The sequence below is a fragment of the Mustela lutreola genome, chromosome 6 (assembly GCF_030435805.1).
Source record: "Mustela lutreola isolate mMusLut2 chromosome 6, mMusLut2.pri, whole genome shotgun sequence".
NCBI classification, from domain to species: Eukaryota; Metazoa; Chordata; class Mammalia; order Carnivora; family Mustelidae; genus Mustela; species Mustela lutreola.
Window position 1 is genome coordinate 86,899,997 of NC_081295.1, and position 27,993 is coordinate 86,927,989.

Consider the following 27,993-nt stretch of genomic DNA (forward strand, 5'->3'; position numbering starts at 1 on the left):
TGAGAGAGATATTTTTCTTTTTTCTTTTTTAACTCCAACCTATAATTATTTTTATTTTTATTTTTTTAAATTTTTTATAAACATATAATGTATTTTTATCCCCAGTGGTACAGGTCTGTGAATTTCCAGGTTTACACACTTCACAGCACTCATCATAGCACATACCCTCCCCAATGTCCATAACCCCACCTCCCTCTCCCAAACACCCTCTCCCGAGCAACCCTCAGTTTGTTTTGTGAGATTAAGAGTCACTTATTGTCTCCCTCCCAATCCCATCTTGCTTCATTCATTCTTCTCCTACCCCCTTAACCCCCCATGTTGCATCTCCACTTCCTCATATCAGGGAGATCATATAATAGTTGTCTTTCTCCAATTGACTAGTTTCGCTAAGCATGATACCCTCTAGTTCCATCCACGCCGTTGCAAATGGCAAGATTTCATTTCTTTTGATGGCTGCATAGTACTCCATTGTGTATATATACCACATCTTCTTTATCTATTCATCTGTCGATAGACATTTAGGTTCTTTTCAAAGTTTGGCTATTGTAGACATTGCTGCTATAAACATTCGGGTGCACGTGCCCATTTGGATCACTACGTTTGTATCTTTAGGGTAAATACCCAGTAGTGCAATTGCTGGGTCGTAGGGTAGCTCTATTTTCAACTTGTTGAGGAACCTCCAAGCTGTTTTCCAGAGTGGTTGCACCAGCTTGCATTCCCACCAACAGTGTAGAAGGGTTCCCCTTTCTCCACATTCTCATCAGCATCTGTCATTTACTGACTTGTTAATTTTAGTCATTCTGACTGGTGTGAGGTGATATCTCATTGTAATTTTGATTTGTATTTCCCTGATGCCAAGTGATGTGGAGGACTTTTTCATGTGTCTGTTGGCCATCTGGATGTCTTCTTTGCAGAAATGTCTGTTCATGTCCTCTGCCCATATCTTGATTGGATTATTTGTTCTTTGGGTGTTGAGATTGCTAAGTTCTTTATAGATTTTGGAAACTAGCCCTTTATCTGATATGTCATTTGCAAATATCTTCTCCCATTCTGTCAGTTGTCTTTTGGTTTTGTTAACTGTTTCCTTTGCTGTGCAAAAGCTTTTGATCTTGATGAAATCCCAATAGTTCATTTTTGCCCTCGCTTCCCTTGCCTTTGGCGATGTTCCTAGGAAGATGTTGCTGCGGCTGAGGTCGAAGAGGTTGCTGCCTGTGTTCTCCTCCAGGATTTTGATGGATTCCTTTCGCACATTGAGGTCCTTCATCCATTTTGAGTCTATTTTTGTGTGTGGTGTAAGGAAATTGTCCAATTTCATTTTTCTGCATGTGGCTGTCCAATTTTCCCAACACCATTTATTGAAGAGGCTGTCTTTTTTCCACTGGACATTCTTTCCTGCTTTGTCGAAGATTAGGTCTATTTCTGGGCCCTCTATTCTGTTCCACTGATCTATGTGTCTGTTTTTGTGCCAGTACCATGCTGTCTTGATGATGACAGCTTTGTAATAGAGCTTGAAGTCTGGAATTGTGATGCCACCAACGTTGGCTTTCTTTTTCAATATTCCTTTGGCTATTTGAGGTCTTTTCTGGTTCCATATAAATTTTAGAATTATTTGTTTCATTTCTTTGAAAAAGATGGGTGGTATTTTGATAGGAATTGCATTAAATGTCTTTAGGTAGCATAGACATTTTCACAATATTTATTCTTCCAATCCAGGAGCATGGAACATTTTTCCATTTCTTTGTGTCTTCCTCAATTTCTTTCATGAGTATTTTATTGTTTTCTGAGTATAGATTCTGTGCCTCTTTGGTTAGGTTTATTCCTAGGTATCTTATGGTTTTGGGTGCAATTGTAAATGGGATTGACTCCTTAATTTCTCTTTCTTCTGTCTTGTTGTTGGTGTAGAGAAATGCAACTGGTTTCTGTGCATTGATTTTATATCCTGACACTTTACTGAATTCCTGTACAAGTTCTAGCAGTTTTGGAGTGGAGTCTTTTGGGTTTTCCACATATAGTATCATATCATCTGCGAAGAGTGATAGTATGACTTCTTCTTTGCCGATTTGGATGCCTTTAATTTCCTTTTGTTGTCTGATTGCTGAGGCTAGGACTTCTAGGTCTATGTTGAATAGCAGTGGTGATAATGGACATCCCTGCCGTGTTCCTGACCTTAGCAGAAAAGCTTTCAGTTTTTCTCCATTGAGAATGATATTTATGGTGGGTTTTTCATAGATGGCTTTGATGATATTGAGGATGTGCCCTCTATCCCTACACTTTGAAGAGTTTTGATCAGGAAGGGATGCTGTACTTTGTCAAATGCTTTTTCAGCATCTATTGAGAGTATCATATGGTTCTGGTTTTTTCTTTTATTGATGTGTTGTATCACATTGATTGATTTGTGGATGTTGAACCAACCTTGCAGCCCTGGAATAAATCCCACTTAGTCGTGGTGAATAATCCTTTTAATGTACTGTTGAATCCTATTGCCTAGCATTTTGGTGAGAATTTTCACATCTGTGTTCCTCAAGGATATTGGTCTGTAGTGCTCTTTTTTGGTGGGATCCTTGTCTGGTTTTGAGATCAAAGTGATGCTGGCCTCATAAACTGAGTTTGGAAGTTTTCCTTCCATTTCTATATTTTGGAAGTTTCAGGAGACTAGGAATTAGTTCTTCTTTATACGTTTGGTAGAATTCCCCTGGGAAGCCGTCTGGCCCTGGGCTTTTGTTTGTTTGGAGATTTTTGATGACTGTTTCAATCTCCTTACTGGTTATGGGTCTGTTTATGTTTTCTAATTCTTCCTGGTTCAGTTGTGGTAGTTTATATGTCTCTAGAAATGCATCCATTTCATCCAGATTTTCAAATTTGTTTGCGTAGAGTTGCTCATAGTATGTTCTTATAATTGTTTGTTGTGATCTCTCCTCTTTCATTCATGATTTTATTTATTTGGGTCCTTTCTCAGATTTTCTTTTTGATAAGTCTGGCAGGGGTTTATCAATCTTATTAATTCTTTTAAAGAACCAGCTCCTCTTTTCATTGATTTTTTCTATTGTTTTTTTGGTTTCTATTTCATTGATTTCTGCTCTGATCTTTATGATTTCTCTTCTCCTGCTGGGTATAGGGTTTCTTTCTTGTTCTTTCTCCAGCTCCTTTAGGTGTAGGGTTAGGTTTTGTACCTGAGACCTTTCTTGTTTCTTGAGAAAGGCTTGTACCACTATATGTTTCCCTCTCAGAACTCCCTTTGCTGTGTCCCACAGATTTTGAAGCGTTGTGTTTTCATTATCATTTGTTTCCATGATTTTTTCAATTCTTCTTTAATTTCCTGGTTGACCCATTCATTCTTTAGAAGGATGCTGTTTCGTCTCCATGTATTTGGGTTCTTTCCAAATTTCCTCTTGTGATTGAATTCTAGCTTCAGAGCATTGTGGTCTGAAAATATGCAGGGAATGATTCCAATCTTTTGATACCAGTTGAGACCTGATTTAGGACCCAGGATGTGATCTATTCTGGAGAATGTTCCATGTGCACCAGAGAAGAATGTGTATTCTGTTGCTTTGGGATGAAATGTTCTGAATATATCTGTGATGTCCATCTGGTCCAGTGTGTCATTTAAGGCCTTTATTTCCTTGTTGATCTTTTGCTTGGTTGATCTGTCCATTTCAGTGAGGGGAGTGTTAAAGTCCCTTACTATTATTGTATGATTGTTGATGTGTTTCTTTGATTTTGTTATTAATTGGTTTATATAGTTGGCTGCTCCCATGTTAGGGGCATAGATATTTAAAATTGATAGATCTTCTTGTTGGACAGACCCTTTGAGTGTGATATAGTTTCCTTCCTCATCTCTTATTATAGTCTTTTACTTAAAATCTAATTTATCTGATATAAGGATTGCCACCCCTGCTTTCTTCTGATGTCCATTAGCATGGTAAATTGTTTTCCACCCCCTCACTTTAAATCTGGAGGTGTCTTCGGGTCTGAAATGAGTTTCTTGTAAGCAACATATAGATGGGTTTTGTTTTTTTATCCATTTTGATACCTTGTGTCTTTTGATTGGGGCATTTAGCCCATTAACATTCAGGATAACTATTGAGAGATATGAATTTAGTGCCATTGTATTGCCTGTAAGGTGACTGTTACTATATATTGTCTCTGTTCCTTTCTGATCTACTTCATTTAGGCTCTCTCTTTGCTTAGAGGACCCCTTTCAATATTTCCTGTAGAGCTGGTTTGGTGTTTGCAAATTCTTTCAGTTTTTGTTTGTCCTGGAAGCTTTTAATCTCTCCTTCTATTTTCATTGATAGCCTAGCTGGATATAGTATTCTTGGCTGCATGTTTTTCTCATTTAGCGCTCTGAATATATCATGCCAGTTCTTTCTGGCCTGCCAGGTCTCTGTGGATAAGTCTGCTGCCAATCTAATATTTTTACCATGGTATTTTACAGACTTTTTTTCTCAGGCTGCTTTCAGGATTTTCTCTTTGTCACTAAGACTTGTAAATTTTACTATTAGGTGACGGGGTGTGGACCTATTCTTGTTGATTTTGAGGGGGGATCTCTGCGCCTCCTGGATTTTGATGCTTGTTCCCTTTGCCATATTAGGGAAATTCTCTCCAATAATTCTCTCCAATATACCTTCTGCTCCTCTCTCTCTTTCTTCTTCTTCTGGAGTCCCAATTATTCTAATGTTGATTCATTTTATGGTGTCCCTTATCTCTCGAATTCTCCCCTCATGGTCCAGTAGCTGTTTGTCCCTCTTTTGCTCAGCTTCTTTATTCTCTGTCATTTGCTCTTCTATATCACTAATTCTTTCTTCTGCCTCATTTATCCTAGCAGTGAGAGCCTCCATTTTTTATTGCACCTCATTAATTCCTTTTTTAATTTCAACCTGGTTAGATTTTAGTTCTTTTATTTCTCCAGAAAGGGCTTTTATATCTCCCAAGAGGTTTTCTCTAATATCCTTTTCTAATCCTTTCTATCCTTTCTTCTAATATCCTTCCATGCCTTTTTCGAGCCCGGCTAGAACCTTGAGAATCATCATTCTGATCTCTATATCTGACATATTACCAATGTCTGTATTGATTAGGTCCCTAGCCTTTGGTACTGCCTCTTGTTCCTTTTTTTGTGGTGGGTTTTTCCGTCTTGTCATTTTGTCCAGATAAGAGTATATGAAGCAGCAAGTAAAATACTAAAAGGGTGGCAAAGACTCCAGGAAAATATGCTTTAACCAAATCAGAAGAGACCCCAAATCGTGGCAGGGGTGGGGAGAAAGGGGATAAAAAGAGGTTCAGAAAAAAATAAAAGAAACAATTAAAAAAAGAAAACAAATAAAGAAAAAATAAAAATATATATATATTAGATAAACTAGTTAAAAAAGTTAAAAAAGAAAAGGTAAAATTTAAAAAAATTAGCAGAAGAAAAAGAAAAAAAATTGAATAAATAAAACAAAACAAACAAAGAAACAAAAAACAAATTAAATTAACTGCAAAACTAATGAATCATGGGGGGAAAGCCATGAGTTCAGTGCTTTGCTCTCTGCTCCTCTGGAATTCTGCTGCTCTCCTTGGTATTGAACCTGTACTCCTTGGTAGGTGAACTTGGTCCTGGCTGGATTTCTTGTTGATCTTCTGGGGGAGAGGCCTGTTGTATTGATTCTCAAGTGTCTATGCCCCAGGCAGAATTGCACCGTCCTTACCAGGGGCCGGGCTGAGTAATCTGCTGGAGTTCGTTTTCTGGATCTTTTGGTCCCTGAGCGCTTTCCATAGAGTTCCGGAGGATGGGAATGAAAATGGCGGCCTCCCAGTCTCCGGCCCAGAGGAGCCGAGAGCTCAGGGCCCTGCTCCTCAGTGCGCCCTCAGAGAATAGCACCCAATCACTCTCGTCTCCCTGGCCTCTGGCTGCGCTCCGAGCTCACCCAGGCTGTGACTGGTTCAAGGTAACCCCAAATTGAGAGCTCACTCCTCGGCTCTGTCTCTGTAGCTGGCTTCCCCATTCTAATACCTATAAGCTCTGCAACACTCAGACACCCCCAATCCTTCTGTGATCCTGTAGGACCTGGGGCCACACTGACCCCGCGTGGGCTTCACCCCAGTTTAGCCTCTGGAGTGATGTCACTCAGCGGAACAGACTTTTAAAAGTCCTGATTTTGTGCTCCATCCTTCCACCGCTTGCCGGAAGCTGGCCTCGCCTGCCACGGTCTATCTTCCCGTCGCTTTGGATTCACTTCTCCGCCAGTCCTACCTTTCAGAAAGTGGTTGATTTTCTGTTTCTAGAATTGCTGTTCTTCTTCTCTTTGATCTCCCGTTGGATTTTAGGTGTTTGCAATGTTTAGATAAGCTATCTAGCTGATATCCTGCTAGCTGAAGTAGTCTCAGCCTGCTACTTCTCTGCCATCTTGACTCCTCCCCAGAGAGAGATATTTTTCAAGAGAAAAACTTCATATTACTTTTTGGGGAGAAGCAGTTTATAAAAGGTCTTTCCCTCTTATCCCTCCTGGGATAAAAACAGACCACTGGATCCTTTGAGTCGCATAAGCCTGCTAATTCCACCCCGGATACACTGAGGCCTGCTTCTCCTTCTCTCCTTACCTCCCTTTCTTCCAGGTCATCCATCCAGGTGGGCCAGAATGGTCCTGCTGCTGGGCCTGGGATGCTCCTTAGCCCTCAAGTCCTGGCATAGCTGATGGGGCACTGCCATAGAGCCAATTTCCTTACTGGTTTGGGTCACTGACCCTTCTGATAATCAGACCTCTCCAGAAAAATGTACACACCCTTAACATCCAGTTTTCTTTTTCATGCAGTTTTAGGGGTTTGGAAATCCAGGTCAAGAAAGGAGTTTGTAATCTTTGTTTTTTGCCAGGGATCCTTCTGGCAGTCTGATAAAACCATAGACCCTTCCTCAGAATGATGATTTTTTTGGTACATAGCATGGGGAAAAAAAAGGATTTTAAGAGAAATGAGTTATACTGAAATAGTTATCCAAATTTTACTTTTTGTGGTACAGAAATATCTATATGCTTTTATATAAATGCATCAAATAATAAGATCAAATGCTGAGTCTAATAACTACCATAATTTTGAAGTCCTGATGTGTATAAAAGATATTTTTTGATATCTGCCACACTGGGCTGTGGAATGAAAATGTCTGCAATTTCCATGGATGACAGGTGTTGCTAGTCCTACTGGGGTCAGCTGCCTCCATTCATCCCTGAAAATACGCTTAATTGCAGTTAGAGGTTGGTGAAAATAAAGGCTAATTTTCCCCCTGTCCAAGTTCCCAGATCTTAGGTTACGAACCCCTAAGACTATAGAGATTCTCTGCATGGTGTTGGGCATGGCCCAGGGCCTGGCTGCCTCAGGCAGCAGAGAAGAACGTAAGACTCCTATTTAGGGACTGAGTGTTTGAAGCTGCTGTAATTTTCCATATTCTGCAGGAAAAGCCAATGAGGACACTCACAGTGGTTTCTGTCCTGCCCTCATGTATGAGGGGAGGAAGACGGGGACAAGGGAGATAGATGTAGGAAGTCAGCCTCTCTGACAAGAGGCAAAGGCACTGCTCTGCTCTGCTCTGCTCTACAGAGCTGCCCCAGCCTGGGAGATGGGTCCCTAGGTGTCTTCTAGTTTGGGATAAAGGCAACATTTTCCTCTCACTTTGAGAAAAATATGAAGCATACTTTAATTGAGTTTGCCTCCTGCCTAAACCTCATCTTTCCAGGGATGTTCACCTACATGGCGGGGCCCTGCTGGGCAGCCTGTGTCCTGGCAAGGCACAGAGGCTCATTTTCCTTCTCCTCCTTCCACGGGCTTATTGAATGGTGCTGAAAAATGCATGCCTGTGCCAAAAATGCTAAGTATAAGCTTTTGGGGGGTGGGTGTAGAAGTGTTTCACAGCACTTGAAAATATGAAACTTCACTGTAGTCTTGCCTTTATGACTAGTTGAGCTATTGTTGAGGAACACTGGGGGAAAAGCAAAACTTTCTCATTGGGATGCTAGAGCTCAGGCCTTCATGAGGATGAAAAGTTCAAGTTCTAGACAAAAGAAAACACTTTTCCTGATGGATGGTAGGGGAGATGACAAACTTCCAAGGAAAGGCACTCTCAAAGCGGCTTCCTTGGCAGGGATGTCCTGAAACTCGGCCTGATGGTTATTTGGAGGGACATCATGACCTGATTTTCATCAGGAAAATGGTCTGTGAAAGACGCTTACAGAATAACATCTGCTTACCAATTTTGCTTCTTGTTTCATTTATACTTTCTCCGAGGGCCTTCGCTTCAGAAAATCTGCAGGGAGAAAAAAAAAAAATTGCCGATTTCTGTTCATCCCAAATTATGCATTAAAAATAATAATTTCTGGGAACTCTCTAAAATAATTTAAAACTTTATGGAAAGAGATAAAAGAAAATCTAAATAAATGGCATACATATAGTGGGCTTAAAAATAGAGCTAAAATTTGTATTAATTACTGGTACTGTGAATTTTTACTTTTTTATCCAGCACAGAATTATGACTTACAATTTTGAGTGTTTTATGATGCAAGGGTACTGGAATAAAGCACTGTAAGATGTTTGTGCCCTGCTCTTCTCTATTAATCACATTATCGAGAGCTTTTAGTTATAGTTGAGAATACATGCTTACTATAACTTAAATAACATTTTTTTCTGATTATTAATTAATAGGTCCGAGGCTGGCCAATTATGGCTGGTTGTGAAACACATCCAGTCCTCCACCTACTTCTGTAAATAAAATCATATTGAACCAGAGCCACCACGATTCATTTAGATATTGTCTATGGCTGCTTTCAGGTAGTGTTGGCAGAGCTGAGTAGTTGTGACAAAGACTGTATGGCCTGTGAAGCTGAAAATATTTACTATGTGACCCTTGACAGAAGGTTGCTGACTCCTGTTGCATATGATGTTAAATTACACTTTGAAAGTATGAAAACAAAACAAAAAAAGATTCCTAATAACCCCGCCCCAGAAACCCGCTCATTTTGAGCTCCAACCAGTCTTTTTTCTACTCACTTTTTATAGAGTTAAGATCATACCATCCCCATGATTTTGTGCATTGATTATTTTTTACATAACAGTACTAATCCCTCTGCACATCATTAGAAACTTGTCCATTATCTTCTTAAAAATTTTTATTTATTTTTTTGATTCCAGTGTTCCAGAATTCATTGTTTATGCACCACACCCAGTGCTCCATGCAATACGTGCCCTCCATAATACCCATCACCATGTTCACCCAACCTCCCACCCCCTGCCCCTCCAAAACCCTCAGATTGTTTTTCAGAGTCCACCATCTCTAATGGTTCATCTCCATGTCCATTATCTTTGATGGCTGTCTATAGTCTGCTGGGTGGTCGTGCTGATGTTTACTCAATGACTTCTACATATTTGCCAACAAATATGTATGAGATACCTGCTGAGAGCCCAACATTGCGCTGGCAAAGTGGCCTAGGATCTGGTCTATGTGAGAAACATGCGGTCTGGTCTCCTATACATGGGGGACCCTTAAGAAAGAAAGGGAAAGAAGCCTTTCCCTTCTCCTCTCTGCCATGGAATTTAAAGGGCAACTGAAAGGCTATGAAACAAATCCATAATAAATGGCTACAGTAAATCATTGCACCACCGTGGCTAACCCTGGCTAAGCCACTAGGGTATGACTGGGAGGGGCCTTTCCATAAGTGGAGCGTAGTCAGGAAAGCTTCATGACAAGGTAGGATTGACCCGGCTTTCATGGATGTATAGGACATATTAGAAAACTCTACCCACCATCATGCTTCATTAACTATAGACACTGAGTCAATTTGATTTTAACGATCTCTTCTCTCCGCATTCCCTCCCCACCCCCCAAATCTTTCTGGATCCCATATATCCCAGGTATCATGTTGTTTCGTCTGTTAAGTTCTTTAGTGGTGTAGGATTTTGTTAGAGGAAGTAGGAAGAGGAGGGCATTCCAGGCAGGGGAACAACGTGAGCAGAGGCCAGAGTGCCGCGACGGCCCTCTGCTTGATGAGGGAGAAGTGTGAATTATGTCACTGCTATTTTCCGAGTCTGGCTGCTTGGCTTGTGACTGCAGATGGGAAGTTTCCAAGGAAGGGGACTAAATTTCCTCTCAGTTTAGGCTTCTTGGGTCTCCACCCCAGTTCCCTTATTAGGGTGTTCAGGCTTGTGACAGATTTATGGATGTGCTCTCTTCAGCTAGGGCCTGTCCCCTTTGGGAGAGAAATGCAGGAACATTTGATGCCACTCAGACTGAATTCGGTTCAGCAGACATTCTCATAAGTCTCTGTGCTGGGCTCTGTGGGCTCAAGCTGGCCTTTGCCTGCCAGACAGGCAGCATCTTAGCTGTGGGCCAGGCCACTCAGAAGACGGGGCTATTTTCATCCTGTAAGTTCTGCCAAGCGGGGGGACTCTAACTGTCAGATTGTTGGCTCTGTCCATCCCCAGAACCTAGGACTCCACAGGGCTTGATAATCCTTCCCTGCTTGGTGAAAGACTCCTCGTAGTGCCTGCTCCCATAGCGTCCACTCACCCATTTGGATTTTCGAGAATCAGGAAGATATAAGAACAATGTTGCAGAGCTGCTGAAATTCATGTCAATTCTGGAGAAAACCAGAGTAGAGAAAGAAAAGGGGAGATACTGAGGCAGTCCAGGCTGTCTCCACAGTGACTCTTCAGAGAAGCCCTGACAGAGGGCCTGGGCTGGAGTCCCCCAAGCCTTGGTGGTGCCCACATTTGTCCTGGAGGGAGCTGCTTTGTGCTGAGGTGAACCTGCTCAAAAGAGCTGCCGTGCCAGGGCTGGCAGACCCAGCGCGGGAAGCCATGAGCTGTTCCAGTCTCTCCCCTGCAGCACAGCGCTCAGCTAAAATGGACTTGCCCACTGAAGAGGTGTGCGCCGAGGGCCGTGCTGTCCACATGGGACCATTTTCCCTTAACTCTGCACTTGTCACTGCTCCAGGCCACCCCACCCACATGTGTTCCTGATCTCCAGTTGTCAAGACAAACTCTTCCCTGAGAAAGCCCAGCCCTGAGGAGAAGAAGAGAGTGCAGGGGAGGCGGAAGAGATGAGAAAGAAGGTGACCCCCATTTCTGCCACATTCTTCCTTGCCCACCTGCATCTCTGTACCTGCCCAGCCCACACCGCCCTCAGCCCCCCTGCTTCCCCTCTCTCAGGCTCCAGACTGAGTTCTGATCATTAGGAAAGGGAGACTCCTGACTCCTTCCTGACCTGACAGAGGCACATTCCCTTAATGAAGTGGCTCAGGAAGCTAGTCTGGGTCCCTGGTGCTTGGACCTGTGCTGACTTTCTCCAGGGTGCACTGTTCCTCTGGAGGACAGCCTCAGCTGCTGCTCATGGGGAGGAGGCTAGGTCTATGTCGGGGAGGCTGTACCTTGGGCAGGGCCAGGGACAAGGCTCTGTGACTCAACCCGGGCGCTCCTGAGGGTCTCCTCCTGGCACCAAGGCACTCCTATCTGGGAGTCGTTGGCTGCACGGCTCATTTCGGGAAGGCAGCTTTGCTGAGGGGGTATTTCCAGCATGGGGGCTGGCAGGCGGCTCTGTGCACTGCTCAGAAATCTCCACCTCGGGGCAAGGCCTGGGCTTGGAAGGGAGAAGGAATGCAGTCCTCTGGCTGCTCTTTCACAAGCCTGGTTTCCCGTGACACTGAGCCGTCACTGATCCCACAGCAGCCATGGTGCGCCCAGGGCCGTGCCGGATACTGTCCGCAGAGTGCAAACCCTTCTCTTTCTTGGCTTCCACGTCACATCAGCCCTCTCTCGCCCTGGTTGCTCCTTCTGTCTCCTCTTCTGCAGCTGTTCCTTAGACGCTGCGAATCAGGTGTGGGCAGGGTTTTGTCGTGACCCTCTCCCCGTGTGACCTCTTCTCCCCAGACACCCCATCACACCAGTGCCTTCACTTGTCATCCCCACAGACAGCTCCCAGATCTCCCTCCCTGTCCTGGTTTATTTCTTTTTTTCTTTTCTTTTCTTTCTTTTTTTTTTTTTCTTGACAAACACACTTGAGGAACTGATCGTCCCCCAACCCCCACCCCGCTTCCCCAAATCCCTCTCCTTCCTCTTGCTTTTTCTCATCTCACCGTCCAGGATGGGCACTCCCCCACGTGCTCCTGCCCCTCCCTCCACTGCCATCCTCACTCAACGCATCTATCCCCTGTCCTCCCCTCTGTCCTCGTCCTCTGTATCTCTCACAGCATTCCACCTGGTTTCATTCTTCCTCTCATTGCCTCAGAGAAGGAACAGTTCCCCCACCCCATTACGTCCAAGGGACAAGGACTTCAGTGGCTCCCTGCATTCATGCTATCTGCCTTCAGGCCAATTCCCACACTTTAGCTGGTGTAAGCCACCTTCTTCTTCTTTTTTAAAAAGATTTTATTTATTTATTTGGACAGCTCACAAGTAGGCAGAGAGGCAGGCAGAGAGAGAGAGAGAAGAGGAAGCAGGCTCCCTGCTGAGCAGAGAGCTGGATGCAGGGCTTGATCCCAGGACCCTGGGATCATGACCTGAGCCGAAGGCAGAGGCTTTACCCCACTGAGCCACCCAGGTGCCTGGTGTGAGCGTTCTTAAATGCATACCTGATCTTATTAGTCTCCTGCTTAAAACTCTTCAAGGGCTCCCCAGGGACCACAGGACAAAATCCAAATTCCTTAACAGGGCTAAATAAACTCTTCATACTCTGGCTGGTGTGGACTTTGCCAGAATCTTCTCTAACACCCCCACCCCCGGCCTTTTTTGGCTGGCCCAAATGGTCTCAGTTCCATCAAGTGTCACACTGGTTCACCTGAGGGCTGTTCCCTTTGCATGGGATGTCTGGCTAATTTTGACCTAACCCTGCCGGTGCAGCAGAGATGTCTCTTTCTCTGTAGGGCTGTGCAGATCTGCAGCCCCATGTGTTCCAGAGAACTCTGAACTTCTGTCATCATGGGCAAACCATTGGGAATTGCCTGCTGACGTGCTTTGTCCCCTTTCTCAGTATTGTAAGCGCCTCGAGGAGAGTGACCACAGCTGTTTAATTCACACTTCTCTCCCTGGAGCTTAGACCCGGGCCACGTACTACGTGAGCATACTATACCTATCTGTAGCATGCAAGTGGCAGTGTGTGAGGGAGCATGTCTCACAGGCACGGTGTGCAATGTAGACGGCACTCCCTGGGGTGCAGAGACTTGGACTTGAATGTCTAGATAAATCTGAGAGCCCTTGTTTGTAAGATTAATATGAGACGGCTCTCCGGGGAGGGTTGATGTGGGAAGTACATGCATACAGATGTTCTTTGTACCTAGATCATGACCACTGCCTGGCAGTGTAGGGACCTGCTTGGGTGATGAACTGTGATGTGGGATTGAGTGTTGGAAGCAGCAACCACAGACAGGAATGATGAGTATCATCTTCTCAGCAAACCAAGGGGTCAGAGGAAAGATCCTTGCAAGTCTGTGGTCAAGGACACCTAGGATAGTTGCTGAGTTTCTCAATCTTCAGGGGGAATAAAAGGGATGGGAGTTGAGGTCGAATGTCATATGACTTTCAAGACCAGCAGTTCCTGGGAGAATTCCATCCTGCCCTTGGTGTGTGTCAGGCAGAGATAAATCCCCACTGGGGGAGTAGCTGAGGAAGCAAGACACGTGGCTCTGCCCCAGGGCAGTTAGAACCACAGACAGTTTGCTGGGGACCAGGGGCAGCAGCTGCTTTAACCTATGGGCTAAGACGAGTAGCTGGTATTCATAAGTCACTCAGTCTCTAAGAGCCTTTGCTGTCTATTCCCTGTCACGTCATCTGGGAAGGTTTTTTAGGCCAGTGGGGCAAATATGTCATTGGAGGGCAAGGGGGTTCCTCTTAACACCTTTCCTAGTCTTCTTGTCTAGAGCAATTAACTTAATATGTTGATTATTTACAGAGTGAACATGCAATACTGTTCCCTATCAGAGAGGAAGAGTAGGCCTGCATCTATGCATTTCCTTCCTCTGTAGACCCATCCCTGACATGGCACCTTAGCTCTCTCTGTTGTATTGCCGTGAAGATCCACCTTTCATTTCCCTTAGCCTTTTCCTTCATACCAATACTTCTTCTCTATTCCATCTTGTTTCCCATCAAGATGGCAGCCCCCTCCTGTGTCTTGTTGAGCTGATCCTTTTCTGAGTCTCAAGAAGTCTGCCATTGCATTCTCTTGCTTCTAGGAAGTAGGTCTTGAGCAGTCTGCTTGGCTGCTAAGACTTCCCAAAGCCAATTTCAAAGTATCATTCTCGAGCCAAAGAAGTATTGTTGAGTACTGTTTTTGTGGCCAGCACTGTGTTTAAAAACTATGGGGAGGCTGGGAAGATTCTAATCTAATCTCAGCTCTCAGAGTCCATAATTCTAGTTCAGGAGACAAGGTGTAAATACAAAAAACAAATGGAAAAATAATAAAAGTTAAAATTGGAGTCTAATAGGAACCAGGGAACTCCTATTTGTCATGGATGTTATTTCCAGATGGTGCCATGAGATTGCTCTCCAGCCTCGGTCCGGTTTTCCTGTTGGTTTTAGATTGCTGTTGTATTCTGTGTCTGAAGGATCCAGTGGAGTGAAGAGACGCTTTTCTGGGTTGAGTTCACACTATCATTGCCTTTGTTTGCAATTGCAGTTAATCTCCCTATTTATCTCTTCTTTTGTTATTTAATGGAAGTCTGTGACAGAGGGACTCAGTTTGTATCAAAGACCTGCCACAGAAGAAGGTTAGCTGTGTGGTGCCTGGGCACTGGTCTTTGCCAACCATGGGGTCTCCAGCCTCTCTTCATATTACCATGTACTACAAGGATGAGTCTTTCCTGAAAAATGTGATTTTGAGTTGTAGTTGTCTTCCACTGAAAAAATCCAGCTTAAGAATTGGCTCACATGCTCTAGTTCAGCAAAGGGTAAACACCCCATTAATGTGCCAGTGTCTTGTTTTTCTTGTCACAGACAGGCAGCATGAACTCCCCCAGACTGGGGACTAGGGCTAGGAGATCCTAGAAATTGCCTGGGAGGACAGCAAAGGGTCCAGGTAAGATGGGGAAGAAAATCTTTCCATCCAGTAACATGGGTGTGTACATGTGAGCCACGGATGGACCCCTCTTGCAGCTCCAAGTCAATCCTTGCACTCTGGGGGAACTGAGCGATCGCAAGGGATTCAGGGCCACCAATGGTTCCTTCATTTGGGCTTAGAAGCCCCTTGCCATGGTCTAAAGAGGCTGAGCTGCCCCCAGGCTCTTGTGTGGGTGCAATGAGTCCTTTTGCCAACAATGTCCCAACATTGGAAACCTGGATGGTAGAGTGATGTGATGTGAAAAGTTGGGAATGAATGGCAGGCCAGGAGGATGGGGTCTCGTTGCTGGGGGCTAGCAGAGAGTGAGACTTTCTCTGAGGAAGTCTCCTGGGAGCAGAGTGAGGAAATGCATTTAGCACCATCCTGACTAAAATCTTGGGGAGAATGTCTGCATTCCTAGGACCGGCCAGCCCTCCCGCAGATGGGGTGCATGGTGCTTCCCGTCACCAGGGAGACCAGCAACAGATGCTTGGAGGGGATAAGGGTTATGGAAGACTGCTTCCTGAGGTAAGGGCGGTGTGGAAGTTGCACCTGTGGGACCCGTTGGCACCAGTGGGACCCTATTCTGATGTCTGCGGTAAGAGCGGGGCTTTAGCTATTTCTTTTCACAGAAAAACATTTTCTTTTAGTCTTCTGCCTCAAGCAGCTATGAGCATGTAATACTTAGTAACTGAATACTCTCCACGAATGCAAACAAAAGCTCCAATCCTGAGAAGGGAGTAGACCCTGGGTTACACCCCTTCGGTACCAAATATTCATTTAATGATTGTTATTACAATAACATTAAACAGATGTAGACATTTTTTAAAAATGTGGGCTTGGTCTTCCTGACATTTCATTTGATTTAAAAAGACTGATTAGCTGCTGGGAAAAACCCTTTCAAAGCTTTGTGTGAGTTTCATTAATTCCTTTGCTCTATGGCCACAAGCAAGATGGGACCACCAGTGTTACCAGCTCATCCTATCTGATTGGATATGTTTCAGCCCAAAAGCACATTTGTCACAGGGTTGTCAGAACCTTACTAGAGTTAAGTGAGCTCTGTATTGAGAGGCTTTCAAAGACCACATCTTCAGCCCTGCCATCCCAACCCACTCTCCCGCTGGAAACAGACCTGAACTCTAGTATAAACCAGAACCAGGAAACATACCAATTCCAGAATAATTCCTGGGGTGCCTGGGTGGTTCAGTCAGTTAAGCATCTGTCTTTGGCTCAGGTCATGATTCCGGGGTCCCAGAATAGAGCCCCAGGTCAGGCTCCCTGCTCAGTGGGGAGTCTACATTTCTCTTCTCCCTCTGCCCCCGTCCCCTGCTCATATTCTCTCTCTCTCTCTCTCTCAAATAAATAAACTCTTTAAAAATAGAATTCTTTTTAAGCTTGTGTTTCTTAAACTCAAGTGTACAAAAGAATCCCTTGGGAACTGGTTTTGTCTGTAGAGTTTGGGGATCCTGCCTCAGAAGTTCTGGAGCTCCAGGACTCTGGACACTGTTCAGCTGGTGGTTTTCAAACCTGCTTTCATGTTGAAATCTTTAGACAAATGGATGCTTAGCTCCTACCTAATTAAATTAGAGTATCTGAGGGATGAGGCCCAGTGTTGGGAACTTTTACAAGCTATGTGGCTCATTTTCCTATAAAGTCAGATTTGTCAGGCACTGATGTAAGCTCTGAAGCTCCAGGGAAGGACAAGGCTGAGGGCCCCGTATTGGATGAGGCAGCTAGTGTGACATGCTCACCTTCAGAGAGACAGGTGTTTTGCTCCAACACATCCAACTGACGACCCCAGAAAATCATGGCTTACTGTGGATATGTGTTAGAAGGTTTGTGAAACCCCAGGGTTCATTTGCTAAAAGTTGTGTGGGTGAGCATATAGCCATTTTTCCAGAGGGAGTGTCCTCAGCTTTCACTAGAGGTACTTTATTTTCTCCCCCAGCCCTTGTTTTATTCATTTATTCATTCCCGCCACCCCGTCCTGCTCTCATTCTGCTCCCTCACACAGGTAACCATTCTTATGGTTAAAGCATGTGACAGTCTATCTTTACCTTTGCCTCTTCTGTTTGTTTTGGGTGTGTCTATTTATTATCTCCATGAATTGTGCATTCTTAGTGCTGTCTGTGCTGGTGTGTGTATATTCATCCATTGCTCCTGACTTCATGGGCAGCTTCCCCGAGATTTTATCTCATTGCTTCCCCGGGGATGGACACCCAGGCTTCGGGCTCTCCTCAGCCACAAACTGAGCTGCTGAGAACATCCTCGTGTATGTCCCTTTCGGAGCCCACAGGAGAGCTTCCGGGGAGATAGACCGGGAAGCAGAAGCACTGGGCCGCGGGGGCCGCATGTACTTGCATGGACTAAGGGGGCTGCACACCGCTCTGGAAGGCTGCTCCTGGCTACACCCCTCCCACCATTGCTGGATTCCTAAAGTGATCTGAGACCCCCCCATTCACAAGGCACCAAAGTGAGAAAGCCAGTGGTTAACCATCAAGCTGGGCCCTCCGTACTGCTTGCGCTTTTCTTTTTTCAGCTCTACCTTCTTTCCTGTTCCCTATGACATCTGTATGAAACTTCTGCCACCACATCTGCCACTACCCTCACGACTCTTATTCCACTTCAACTTCCACAGAGAAAATAGAGGCCATCTTTAACTCCCTCCCTTCGCTTCCAAGGGCATCAACAGCAGCCCTGTCTTGCCTCGTTTTTCTCTCCAGGCTCACCTCACTGGGATCTTTGAGGCCTTCCCTCCCCAGACCTTCTCCCTGAGGCCTTGCTGCATCAGTCCTTCTCCTTCTGTCCATCTGTCTGCCTCTCTCTCCACAGGCTTGCTTCTGCGGCCTGCAGTGTTCACCACTTCTCTCCTGTTCTGAAACAAACCTCTCTTCTCCTGAGGCCTCCCTTTTCCCTCCTTCGAATGTTTGTCGTCTATCACAGACTTTTTTTTTTTATTTTTTTAAGATTTTATTTGTTTATTTGACAGAGAGAGATCACAAGTAGACAGAGAGGCAGGCAGAGAGAGAGGGAAGCAGGCTCCCTGCTGAGCAGAGAGCCCGATGCGGGACTCGATCCCAGGACCTGAGATCATGACCTGAGCCGAAGGCAGCGGCTTAACCCACTGAGCCACCCAGGCGCCCTATCACAGACTTTCTGAACACATGTTCACGTGTGCTCCATTTGCTCAGCTCCTTTTCACGTGCTCCCTCAGTCCCAGCCCTCCGACCCATGGTCCATGGTCGCCTGTTTGCTTGGTGCACTGGGTCCAGCCTCCCCTGCTTCTTTCTTTCTGGTGTTGGACACCACTCACAGCATGCTTCTTGGAGCCACTCCCCTCTTGGTTTTCAGTTCAACATGTTCTCCTGGGTCTCCTTTGCTTCTCTCTCTGTTTCTCAGCCTCCCTCTGCTCCTTAGAACTCCCTGGATCTCCCTCCCTTCTCTCTCAGCCTCCCTCACAGCCTCCTCTCCCTCCCTGTCCTTTAGAGCTTTTCCCGTTTCTACCCTCTAGACCCCTGCATCTCTACCTGTTTTCCTGAGCTTGGCCACTCCTTAGACTTCCTTAAAGCATTGATAAGCATATGACTCCCAAACCTGGATCTCCTTTTAATTCAATGCATTGGTTTTGAACATTTTCAAATGTTTGTGTGCTAAGATCCAGAATCACGTGTGACTCAGTTTAAGAGTTCACAGGCTAGGACATTCTCTTCTGAACTCTGGACCCAGGCATCTGGCCATCTTTCTGTCTGCCACAGTCTGCAGCTATGCATCTAAACTGCGTATGAGCTGAAACGAATTATGTACCCTGAAGTTTTTTCTAAAGGTTCCAGAGGCCAAATTGACAGTATGTCAGCAGACGCTGCTGCCCGCTCTGCTTCCGGCTGGAGAACGCACCAGAGGCCTCTGGGTCACAAGCTGTGCACACGTTTACTCCCTTTGAGTAGGAAGCACAGGGCTGCAGCAGCTGGAGGGTCCAGAGTTCTGAGATGATAATTCGGTCTACAGACTTTTTTTCCTTTGCCTTTGGAGCAGTATGACATGGACAAAGTCACAGGCAGATAGGAATTAGTGTAACAGGGGAGAACTGGAGACAAAGTTGGTGCTATCAGTGTCAGATCCCGCCCTGATGTTGCATACCCCAGTGGTACAGGGATGAGGAGGTTCCCATGTAGGAAAAGTCCTGCCGGGCTGGACACAGTTCACTGTGAAGCTAAATACACGTCAGGCCCTTCTTTTAGAAGTTAGGTTAAGCAAGTTAGGGACAATGGAATAGCAAGTTTCTTTGAGACTGGCCCGGCTAAGCTTCGGGGGACCAGTGGCCCTGTGAGCCAGCCTTACCTCTGCTTCAAAATCTGCTTGTTATCTTCGATGGTAATGCTGTCAGCGTGGTCCCTCTTGAAGATTTCAAAAGCCTCTTGTCGTCCTAAGGACATTTCTTCTCTCATCCCTGTTTGGAGACACGGGGAAATGGCCTCAGTCATGGCATCAGGATCCCATTAATTTCACTGTCATTTTAGGTGGACCACAAAGCCAGCCCTGGCTCCAAGAGGCTCACAGCAGAGAGGCTCCTGACCAGACAGGTGGCCCTGGCCTCTTCCAGCTGGCCACCGACCCAGCAAGGAGGCCCTTCCAGCGACAACCTGCACCCTGCAGGGCTGTGCCTGTGCAGGCATGTGAACTTGTGGGGGGTGGAGTTTGGAATGTTTGGTCGGAGGAAATGAGAACCAGAGTGCCAGGCCCTGGATTGCCGAGAACATCTGCAAATGCACTTTCTGCCATCATTCGGTACCACGGCTCTCCCCATTTTCCTGCTATGCCCTGTTTTGGTTTTCTGTTCAATTTCATGCTGGATTTCCAGGCATTTAGTTAAAAGTGGTACAGTCCAGACTGAAAGATACAGAATCTAGAAAATTCTACTCTTAGTCTCCATATAATGACTCATCCTTGTCTCCTCTGTCTAGAGAGGGGCCTTGGTGCTTACTCTGAGGATAGATTTTCCATCGAAAGATCCATGAGCAGGTTGTGATGGAAGCTCCTAGGCCATGTCTAACTCCAACATTCTGGGTTGCTATCCTTGCTACTGGGCCTTGCTCAGGAGCCAAATTCTGAAATCCAGAGTCAGGACAGCTAGGGATGATGTAGTGAACAGGTGGCATTTCTGCACCATAGACCTCTTTCTCCCAGCCTCCCAGAGGAAAGGTCAATGCTGGTGCATGCCTGGGATCCCTAAGTGACAACTGAATACATAGCTGGATTTGGGGTGAATCTATAGACTTTTTTTTTTTTTTATGCCTCTTTTAAGTTTTGGTTCCTTTTCCCCATGTTTTCATCCAGTTAATTCTACTTATCTTTGAAGCCCTGGCTGAGTGTTACCAACCCCAAAAAGCTTTCCCTGAGGCCCAGGCAGCATGAATCCTCCCTCTATTATGTACCTATCAATGCATCTGTAACACGTACAGCCCAGTAGACACTGTCACTTCACATGACAATCCTTTCTGGTGACAGGCATGTTTCTAGGAGGTAGAGATTACATCTTTGTGAATCCCTAGTGTCTTGTTCAATGTCTAGCATTTAGAAGGTGCTCAACAGATGTGTGTTAAATGAATCAGGTCAGGAATGAACCAGGAGTGAAAATGAGCCTTGCTCTAATTGCCACATGAACATGATCCAGGGTGAGAGGGGTTTGCTGTGAGGCCCCAGGTTCCGGAGACCCATACATATGGGCCACATACCACATCTCCTCCTGCCTGGAAAAAACCCGTGGAGTCTCATCACCAGGCCTCGGGGTAAGGAACCGGACCAGCCCATCTGACACCAATTTAATGATTACCGTTGATAAAAATAGCACCATGAAGAATGTCTAAATGGTGAGGCACACAAGACGCCCCACCCTTTTCCAATCAGAAGCAAATGGGCACGTCTTGGCTTTGTCTCCACATCTGCCCTGCACACTCCAGAACCGGGCCGGCCTGGGAACGGGTTTGGGGGGGACTCGGAAAGATGAGCTCTACTGTACAAGACGCATTAACCAAGGGGCACTTTTCATCCAGCAAAGCCCACAGGGAGCCGAGGGACTCACGCCATACCTCTCCCTGCCCCTGATCTGTGCCTAGTTCTGACAATGTGTGCTTTTCACTGCTAATGAAACAGCAACAGGGGGTAGAGGGAGCAAATCTCTCTGGAATGGAGTGGGGGTTGAGGAGAGCGCCACGGAGACCACAGGAGAGCCTGCCTGGGGGATCCCCCAAATTGCTTCCCACAGAGGAGGTGATGAGAAGGCAGCAGCAGGGGTGAGGGGCGGGGAGAGGGTTGTTCGAAAAGCTGCAGTGAAGGAGATGGGTTCATGGCCTTTTCTCTCCCAGGCTCTGCTTTCTTTCAGAGCTGAGAGTCCAAAATCGACAGCTGGGAGCAGTGGCCATGCCGAGATTTCTCAGCGCCCATGGCACTGTTATAGCAGCCGGTCCTGGAAGAACTTAGAACCAACTGAAAACCCTGTTGCATCTTCCTTGAAGTGCAGAGGGGGCCTGGGTAGTAGGAACAGAAAGGACGTGGGGTGAACAGGAGAGAGAAGCTCAGGAAGGTAATTTGCTTTCACTTTCCAGAGGATCTTGAAAGTCTTGCTAAAAAATGTAGGGCCAGCGCCGTATCACAGTATGTGGGTGCCACCAATTTTCCAAGACTTAAAAGTCGGTGAAGTACATGTTACGAGAAAGAAAGTTACACTGGAAGCACTTCATACTTTTGATTTAAGAGGTCCTTGGGGTCCTGCAGTGCTTTGGGCGTATTGTCAGGAACATGGGATCAGCTTTCCTCCAGTGACGATGGAGTTCTCTGATGGTGGTGAGCTCAGGTGAGTGGTCGTTAATGTGAGGGCTCTAATTCTGGCAGCTTGTGTTCCCCATGTCTGCTCAGGGAGGCCAAGGAGTGGTGGCTGTGATGCCCAGCTTCTGAAGGCAGAGAGGCAATGTAGGGCCTGGAAGCCTACTAAACAGTTGTTTTCCCCTCTCAGGATTTAGAAAACAGCTTTCTTATATGGCAAGCTCTGGCCTCCAAGTACACAATGTCCCCATTAGAAGGAGTAAGAGCAGTTGGAGCACTAGAGTGACTAAAAGCTAATGAGATAATCATCTATTTATTTATTCTCTCCACCAATATTTATTTCTCCTAGGCACTGCGGTTGGCATGTGGCCGAGCTATAAACTTGAACAAGAAGATTAAAGCTTTGATCCTTGCCCTTCAAGAATTGAAAGTCTAGTGAAGGAGAAAGAAACGTGAGTAGTTGCCACAAAAGCTGCTATTTGCTGTAAGGCAGGCATGTGTCCAGCACCAGGAAATAAAGAGGAGGAAGGTCAGCCCTGTCGGGGAGACTGGGGAGGATTCCGAGGGACAAGCAGCATTTGCCAGGTAGAGCAGGAGTGGAAGAAGATCCCTGATGAAGGGGGAAGAGGAGGATGGAGCAAAAGGGCAACTTGATTCAAATGCACGGTTCTGCCACAGAACAGGAATGGTCTTTGGGGAGAATAAAATGAATTTCTTACGTACTTTACACTAGTCACCGTGTTAAGTGTTTCCTTACCTATTGTATCAGTTAAACTTCTCCATGATCCCAGGTCAGATACCATTTTACAGAGGAAGGAACTGAAGCTCAGTTAAAGAAATGTTATAAAGGGGTCAAAACAGCCCGGCGTTTTAGAGGAAGTCAGTTCTGCTCTCAGATCCACTTCTCCAGGGAGTCTGAGAGAGGAGGCAAGTGGTAGGCCTCAAAGTGCCCTGCTAAGGGTGGATCTGCCCATGTCCATGGGATTTCACTCTCATTACTGTCTATCTTGTCCAAAACCCTGAATGTTCTTTACAGTATCACAGAAAAAACAGAAGCACAAATTTTGTTTTACTGTTTCTATTATTATTTCTAGACTATGTGCACTCCATGGGGCAGTGATTTTTGTGAGTTTTGTTTGCTGCAGTATTTCTAGCACCTGGATGGTACCTGGCATGTAGGAGGAGCTCAAATTCTTTGGAATGAATAAATGAATGTCTTATGTGCTTAATGTTCTTCCTTCTAGCATAGCATACTGTAACATGACAGGGTAAGCGCTCCCACGGCTCTTCCTCCCTCAGCCACCACACCCCTGGGTGGGTGCATCTCCTGTATAGTGTGATTTTAGAAATTCACACACACACACACATGCACACACACACACACACACACACACACACATGAAAATCAACACCATCTTTTCCCACTACATGTTATTATGCTTCATAGCCCGCCCTTAGAGATTCCAGCTCCAAGAAGCTTTTATAAAAATGCAAATACTCTTGAAGGCATCCCTGTCTTGGAGCTAGCAAAGACAAACTCCACAATCTGTTGACAATTAGCTAACAGGTTCTGCAAAGACAAGACATAAGATGGTGTCTCAGGCTGGTGCCAAAATGGGGGAAAATCTGAGCCTGAAAGGGAAGGCACAATGGCAAAGACCAATTGTGCCTTCTCCCCAACTTTGTTTAGTCTGTTAGACTCAGCTGCGCATCAAAGCAGAGGACCTTAGGAGTTCCTGCTTGCCCTGACCATTTCTAGTTCGTGGTTGTTTCCTTTTAGTGAATTTCAGTCGTAGGTCACAGTGTCGAATCCCAGAAAGCATGGATGACTCAGAGGAGCCTGCTGGCTTGCTGAGGCACAGGACAGTTTAAGACCCAGAGGAGAGCACATAAAATATTACAGGCCAGGATAAAATTTCAAACGAAACAAAGCAAAAACCAAAAGACAAACAAACGAACCAAAAACCCTAAAGAAGGAGAGGAGTTTCTCCATCTCAGTCCCCAAAACGCGACACTGCAATTCTAGGTTGTGAGCTAGATGGAAAACACTTCCAAATCCTAAAGACGTAGCCTCTTCTGGATTTTGATAATTCTTATGAACAGCACTTTGGTAGAAATGGGAGACAACAAGGCACTCACAAAATCAGCCTTGACATGTAGCTTCTGATACTGTTAGGCATACAAAATTCTTCGGTTCTTGTCCCTCACCCATTTCTAAAATGTGCGCGCTCTCTCTCTTTTGCCATCCTGAAATTTGGCCCTTTGTTTTGCTGGAGAATATGCATCAGTCCTGTTAGAAGCTCTCCCCGCCCCCAAGACAGGATCCCATGGAAACCAAATGGAAAGGAAAAACATCGGAAGTGGAGAGTTTATGCTCCTGCCTTTGGGCCTGCTGTCTGATTTCCTTTAGTCTGGAGCACAAGGGCCAGAGCTCATTTTCCTGGCTGCCCCAAACAACCTACTGCTGCTTAAGCTATTGCTTAAAAATTGACAAAGGTAAAATGATGGAGAGTTGTGTTATTCATGCTGAAAAATGGATTCCCTGGTCAGAGCCAAAAATCTGTTTTCCTTAGGAATGACGTCCATTCATGTGGTGCCTCAGTTCCCTCTGACTGAAGAAGGAAGGGGAGAAAAGAACACCCACAGGGAACGAAGAAAAGTGAGCCATGGGGTGGGATTCTGACAGGAATGGGGGCGTGGATCACACTGGTGGGGACTAAAAGCAAGAGAAGGCTCAGAGCTGGGTAGGAGGCATTCAAGGCTGAGACAGGGAGGAAGCTGGATGTGGGGCATGATTACATGACTTATGGCTTGGTAGCAGAAGTTTTTGAAACCACAGGTGAGGGAGTGGCTTTGATATAGTGGCATGAAGAATTCCTACAATATATAGGACATGGAAGTGCAAACAGAAATGAGAAGCAACGGGCAGAGATAGAGTGTGGTTTTGTACAGTATGTGATACAAAATTCTCTAGGCACTGAAATTTCTCAGCAAATGTTGACTTAGGTGAAATATACAAAAGTATCCTCCTAGGACACCTGGGTGGCTTAGTGCGTTGGGGCCTCTCCCTTCGGCTCGGGTCATGATCTGAGGGTCCTGGGATCAAGCTCTGCATCGGGCTCTCTGCTCTGAGGGGAGCCTGCCTCCTCCTCTCTCTCTCTGCCTGCCTCTCTGCCTACTTGTCTGTCAAATAAATAAATACTATCTTAAAAATAAGTATCCTCCTATAAATAATTTTAAGAGAATTCCATCCTTTGGTGTATAGAGAAGTTAGAATGAATGGATCAGTAGGAGGGAGAGGAAGGAGGAATTTAAATGAGAGGAAGGGATAAATCTATCAAAGCAGCATGAAACATAAAACGTCAGGAGGGAAATGAAGGAAAGCTCAGTGGTCCAGCACTCTTGGGAACGATGTCTGGAATAAAGATGTCCCAAGAGCCATTGAATGGAAATGATGGCTACAGCCAGAAACTCTGCGGCGAAGGACAAGTCAGCAGCTTCTAGCATGGAAAGCAAAGTGTCCACTGCTGCTGGACTGAAAACACGCATGAGATGGGGAGGTGCTAAAAGATCTTATAAAGAGAAATGGCCCATTTTCCAGAAAGATTCAGAGGGACATTTGAGACATTTTACCTTCCTCCCCTCACTGTGGGGCAGATGCTGCGTTTAGGAAGGAGGAGGTTTCTGGAAGTTATGTGAAAGACCTGCATGGTGCATAGGTAGACACTGCCTTCCCATGTTCCTTCCTCACACTCACGGAAGGCATTTTCAGGCAGCCTAAGTCACTTGTCTCCTTTCACGCATGGCTCCCAGATTACCATGCAATCAAATGACAACTGTTATTAACTTTTCTCATTCCTATGTTTCTGGGGAAAAATAACAGCCCAGTTCTACCACCTCTGGGGCTGACATGCAGGGGATTTTCCCCAGGGAGCAGCATCATGCCCCAAGTACTGGAGTCACTGAGAGGGGCTGTCTGGGAGCATATGCCAAGGAGCCCTCTGTCCATGTTTCCCCGCCACCAGAGCGGTGGAGGCCACCATAGGAAACAGTGTCATGTGCCATGGGTCTGTTTACTTTAAGGACCAGCTCAGCTACAATTTGAGGGGGTGCTGGGCGGGTGCAGCAGGGTATGGAATCTGAGGACGAGGGGAAGACAAAACCACTTAGCCACGGCCAAAGTGACTGCAGATGTGAAGACCAAGAGTAGATCTTTTGGGGTGACCAAGGAAGCTTGCCCAACCTACTTCCTGCTTTTCAGTGACACTTCTGGAATGAGTTGGTGCCCTAGGCCTTGGGGTTAAAGGCCTATGTTCAAACCAGAAGATACCACCTGGGCTGAAGTCCTCAGATTAGGACTGGTCTTGGAGTTTCCTAAACTGCCACATGAAAGCCATCAAAGGAGAACCTTTAATTTTTAGATTCTTAGGGCTGGCTTGGACCAGACTGAAGCATGGTAAGCTTGGCAGGGGCTCGAGGGAGTGGAGTAAAGGGAAAATCTGAAGTGGAAAGCCACGGAAACCTTAGGAGACCCACCCAGTAGTGGCACCACATCTAAATAAATCAAATGGGCTCCTGGTTCCTGGTGCCAGAGATCACACATACCACCAGCAAGCCTTGTAGGCCCAGCAGCGCAGACCATGTGGGCTGGGTGGACTTAAGGGGCAGTATTCGAAGCTGGTTGTGTTTTTCTTTCGTCTTGGTAACCATGTCTGATTCACCCTCCTGCTGCAGCTGCATGCTGGATGTTAGTCTGAGAGGGTGCTGAAAGGCCTAGTGTGCCAACTGAGTGGACAGACTTGGAGCACCTAGAAGAATGGCAGCTGCTTGAGGGCAGTGGCTCATTTCCAACAGTCACATTAAGTCTGTGGTCCTGAAGGTCATCTGCTGAAGACCTTGCATTTCCTAACCCGGCCTCTCTGGGGTTTTTCTTCTGTGAGCGTTCTTATTCAGGACAAAGTGCCCATGTGGGTTGCTTAGAAAAACCCATGGACAGACACAGGCATGGAGCTTGGAGAAGAGCCTGGGTCATGTTGGCATTTCTGCGTTTTGGAGTTAACTCAGGAATCTGGAGGCCAGCAACATTTCCATTAAATAAGACAGCATGGCGTGGCTCCTGCTGCCAGGCGAAACTGGATCTATGGAGTCTTTTCCATCGATTTCAGTCAGCCTTGGTGTCCAATTCCATGCCCAATATTTGGACCAACACTGGAAATGTGGGTGGAAGGACATGTGGGCTCAAGCCCTTTATGGGCTAAAGGGCAGTTGATGGAGTGGCCCACTGAATTGAAAGGCAGCATTTCTCTTCAGCTAATAAGTGGCTCCAAATGCTGCAGAATCTGAAAAACACAGGATTCCCTGAGTTTGAAATGTCCTGACCATTTCCAAAGGCCATGGTCAACAGGGTTCTGTTGGCTGGCTTCTATGTCATCCTGTGCTTTGGGGGAAGTGGTTAGAGCATTGCTCACATGCCCTATTGTCTGACAAATGAAGGCAGATTTCTATCTACTCCTGAATTAGGAATGAATTCCACTGTACTCTCAAATTTATTCTGCTACATTCTTAAAAGAGAATTTAAAAAAATACATTCTAGACTAGTAGCCTGTTCCCTGAAATGCATGTAGATTTAAATAAAATTCTGTTTCTCTGGCTTGGAAGTAAGCAAAAGGTAAAATGGAGTTTGGGGACACTGGTATTCATTTTTGGGGGGCAAAAAACAAGGAAGGAGGAAATTACTTGTTGTGTGTCTTCTATGTGGCAGGCACTCTTTCATGCTTCACAAATAAGAAATCACAGATATTTACTAATCTCACAAGTCTATTGGTGGTGATGGGAGGGATCTAATGCTTATTGAGAACTTTGCATGTGCTAGAGGCATTACGTATGTTGTCTCATTTAATTCTCACAGTGACCCTATCAACTAGGTAGTATTGGTCCCATTCTACAGGTAGGGTAATTGAGGTTGAAAGAGGTTAAAATGACCCCAAGACAACAGTTAGCAAAATGGCAATGCCATAACTTTATCTCAGCTTTGTTTCACTCTGGAACCCTTTTTCTGCATGCCGTGTTAGAAGAAAATCACTCGCCTAGTAGAAATGACCTCACGAATACCAGCAAACCACCGAGGTCAG

At 45.7% G+C, this 27,993-nt stretch overlaps 1 protein-coding gene across 6 annotated transcripts in view; it reads right to left on the reverse strand.

The window, feature by feature from the left end:
- Positions 1–27,993, reverse strand: part of KIF6 (kinesin family member 6) — a 518,420-nt gene that overhangs the window by 85,717 nt on the left and 404,710 nt on the right. For all 6 annotated transcript variants that reach the window (XM_059177857.1, XM_059177858.1, XM_059177861.1 and 3 more), the window contains 2 exons: positions 19,382–19,490; positions 8,214–8,269 (listed from right to left, as the gene is read on the reverse strand). In XM_059177857.1, the coding sequence (XP_059033840.1) occupies positions 8,214–8,269; positions 19,382–19,490 (165 nt within the window). The remainder of the gene's footprint in view (positions 1–8,213; positions 8,270–19,381; positions 19,491–27,993) is intronic.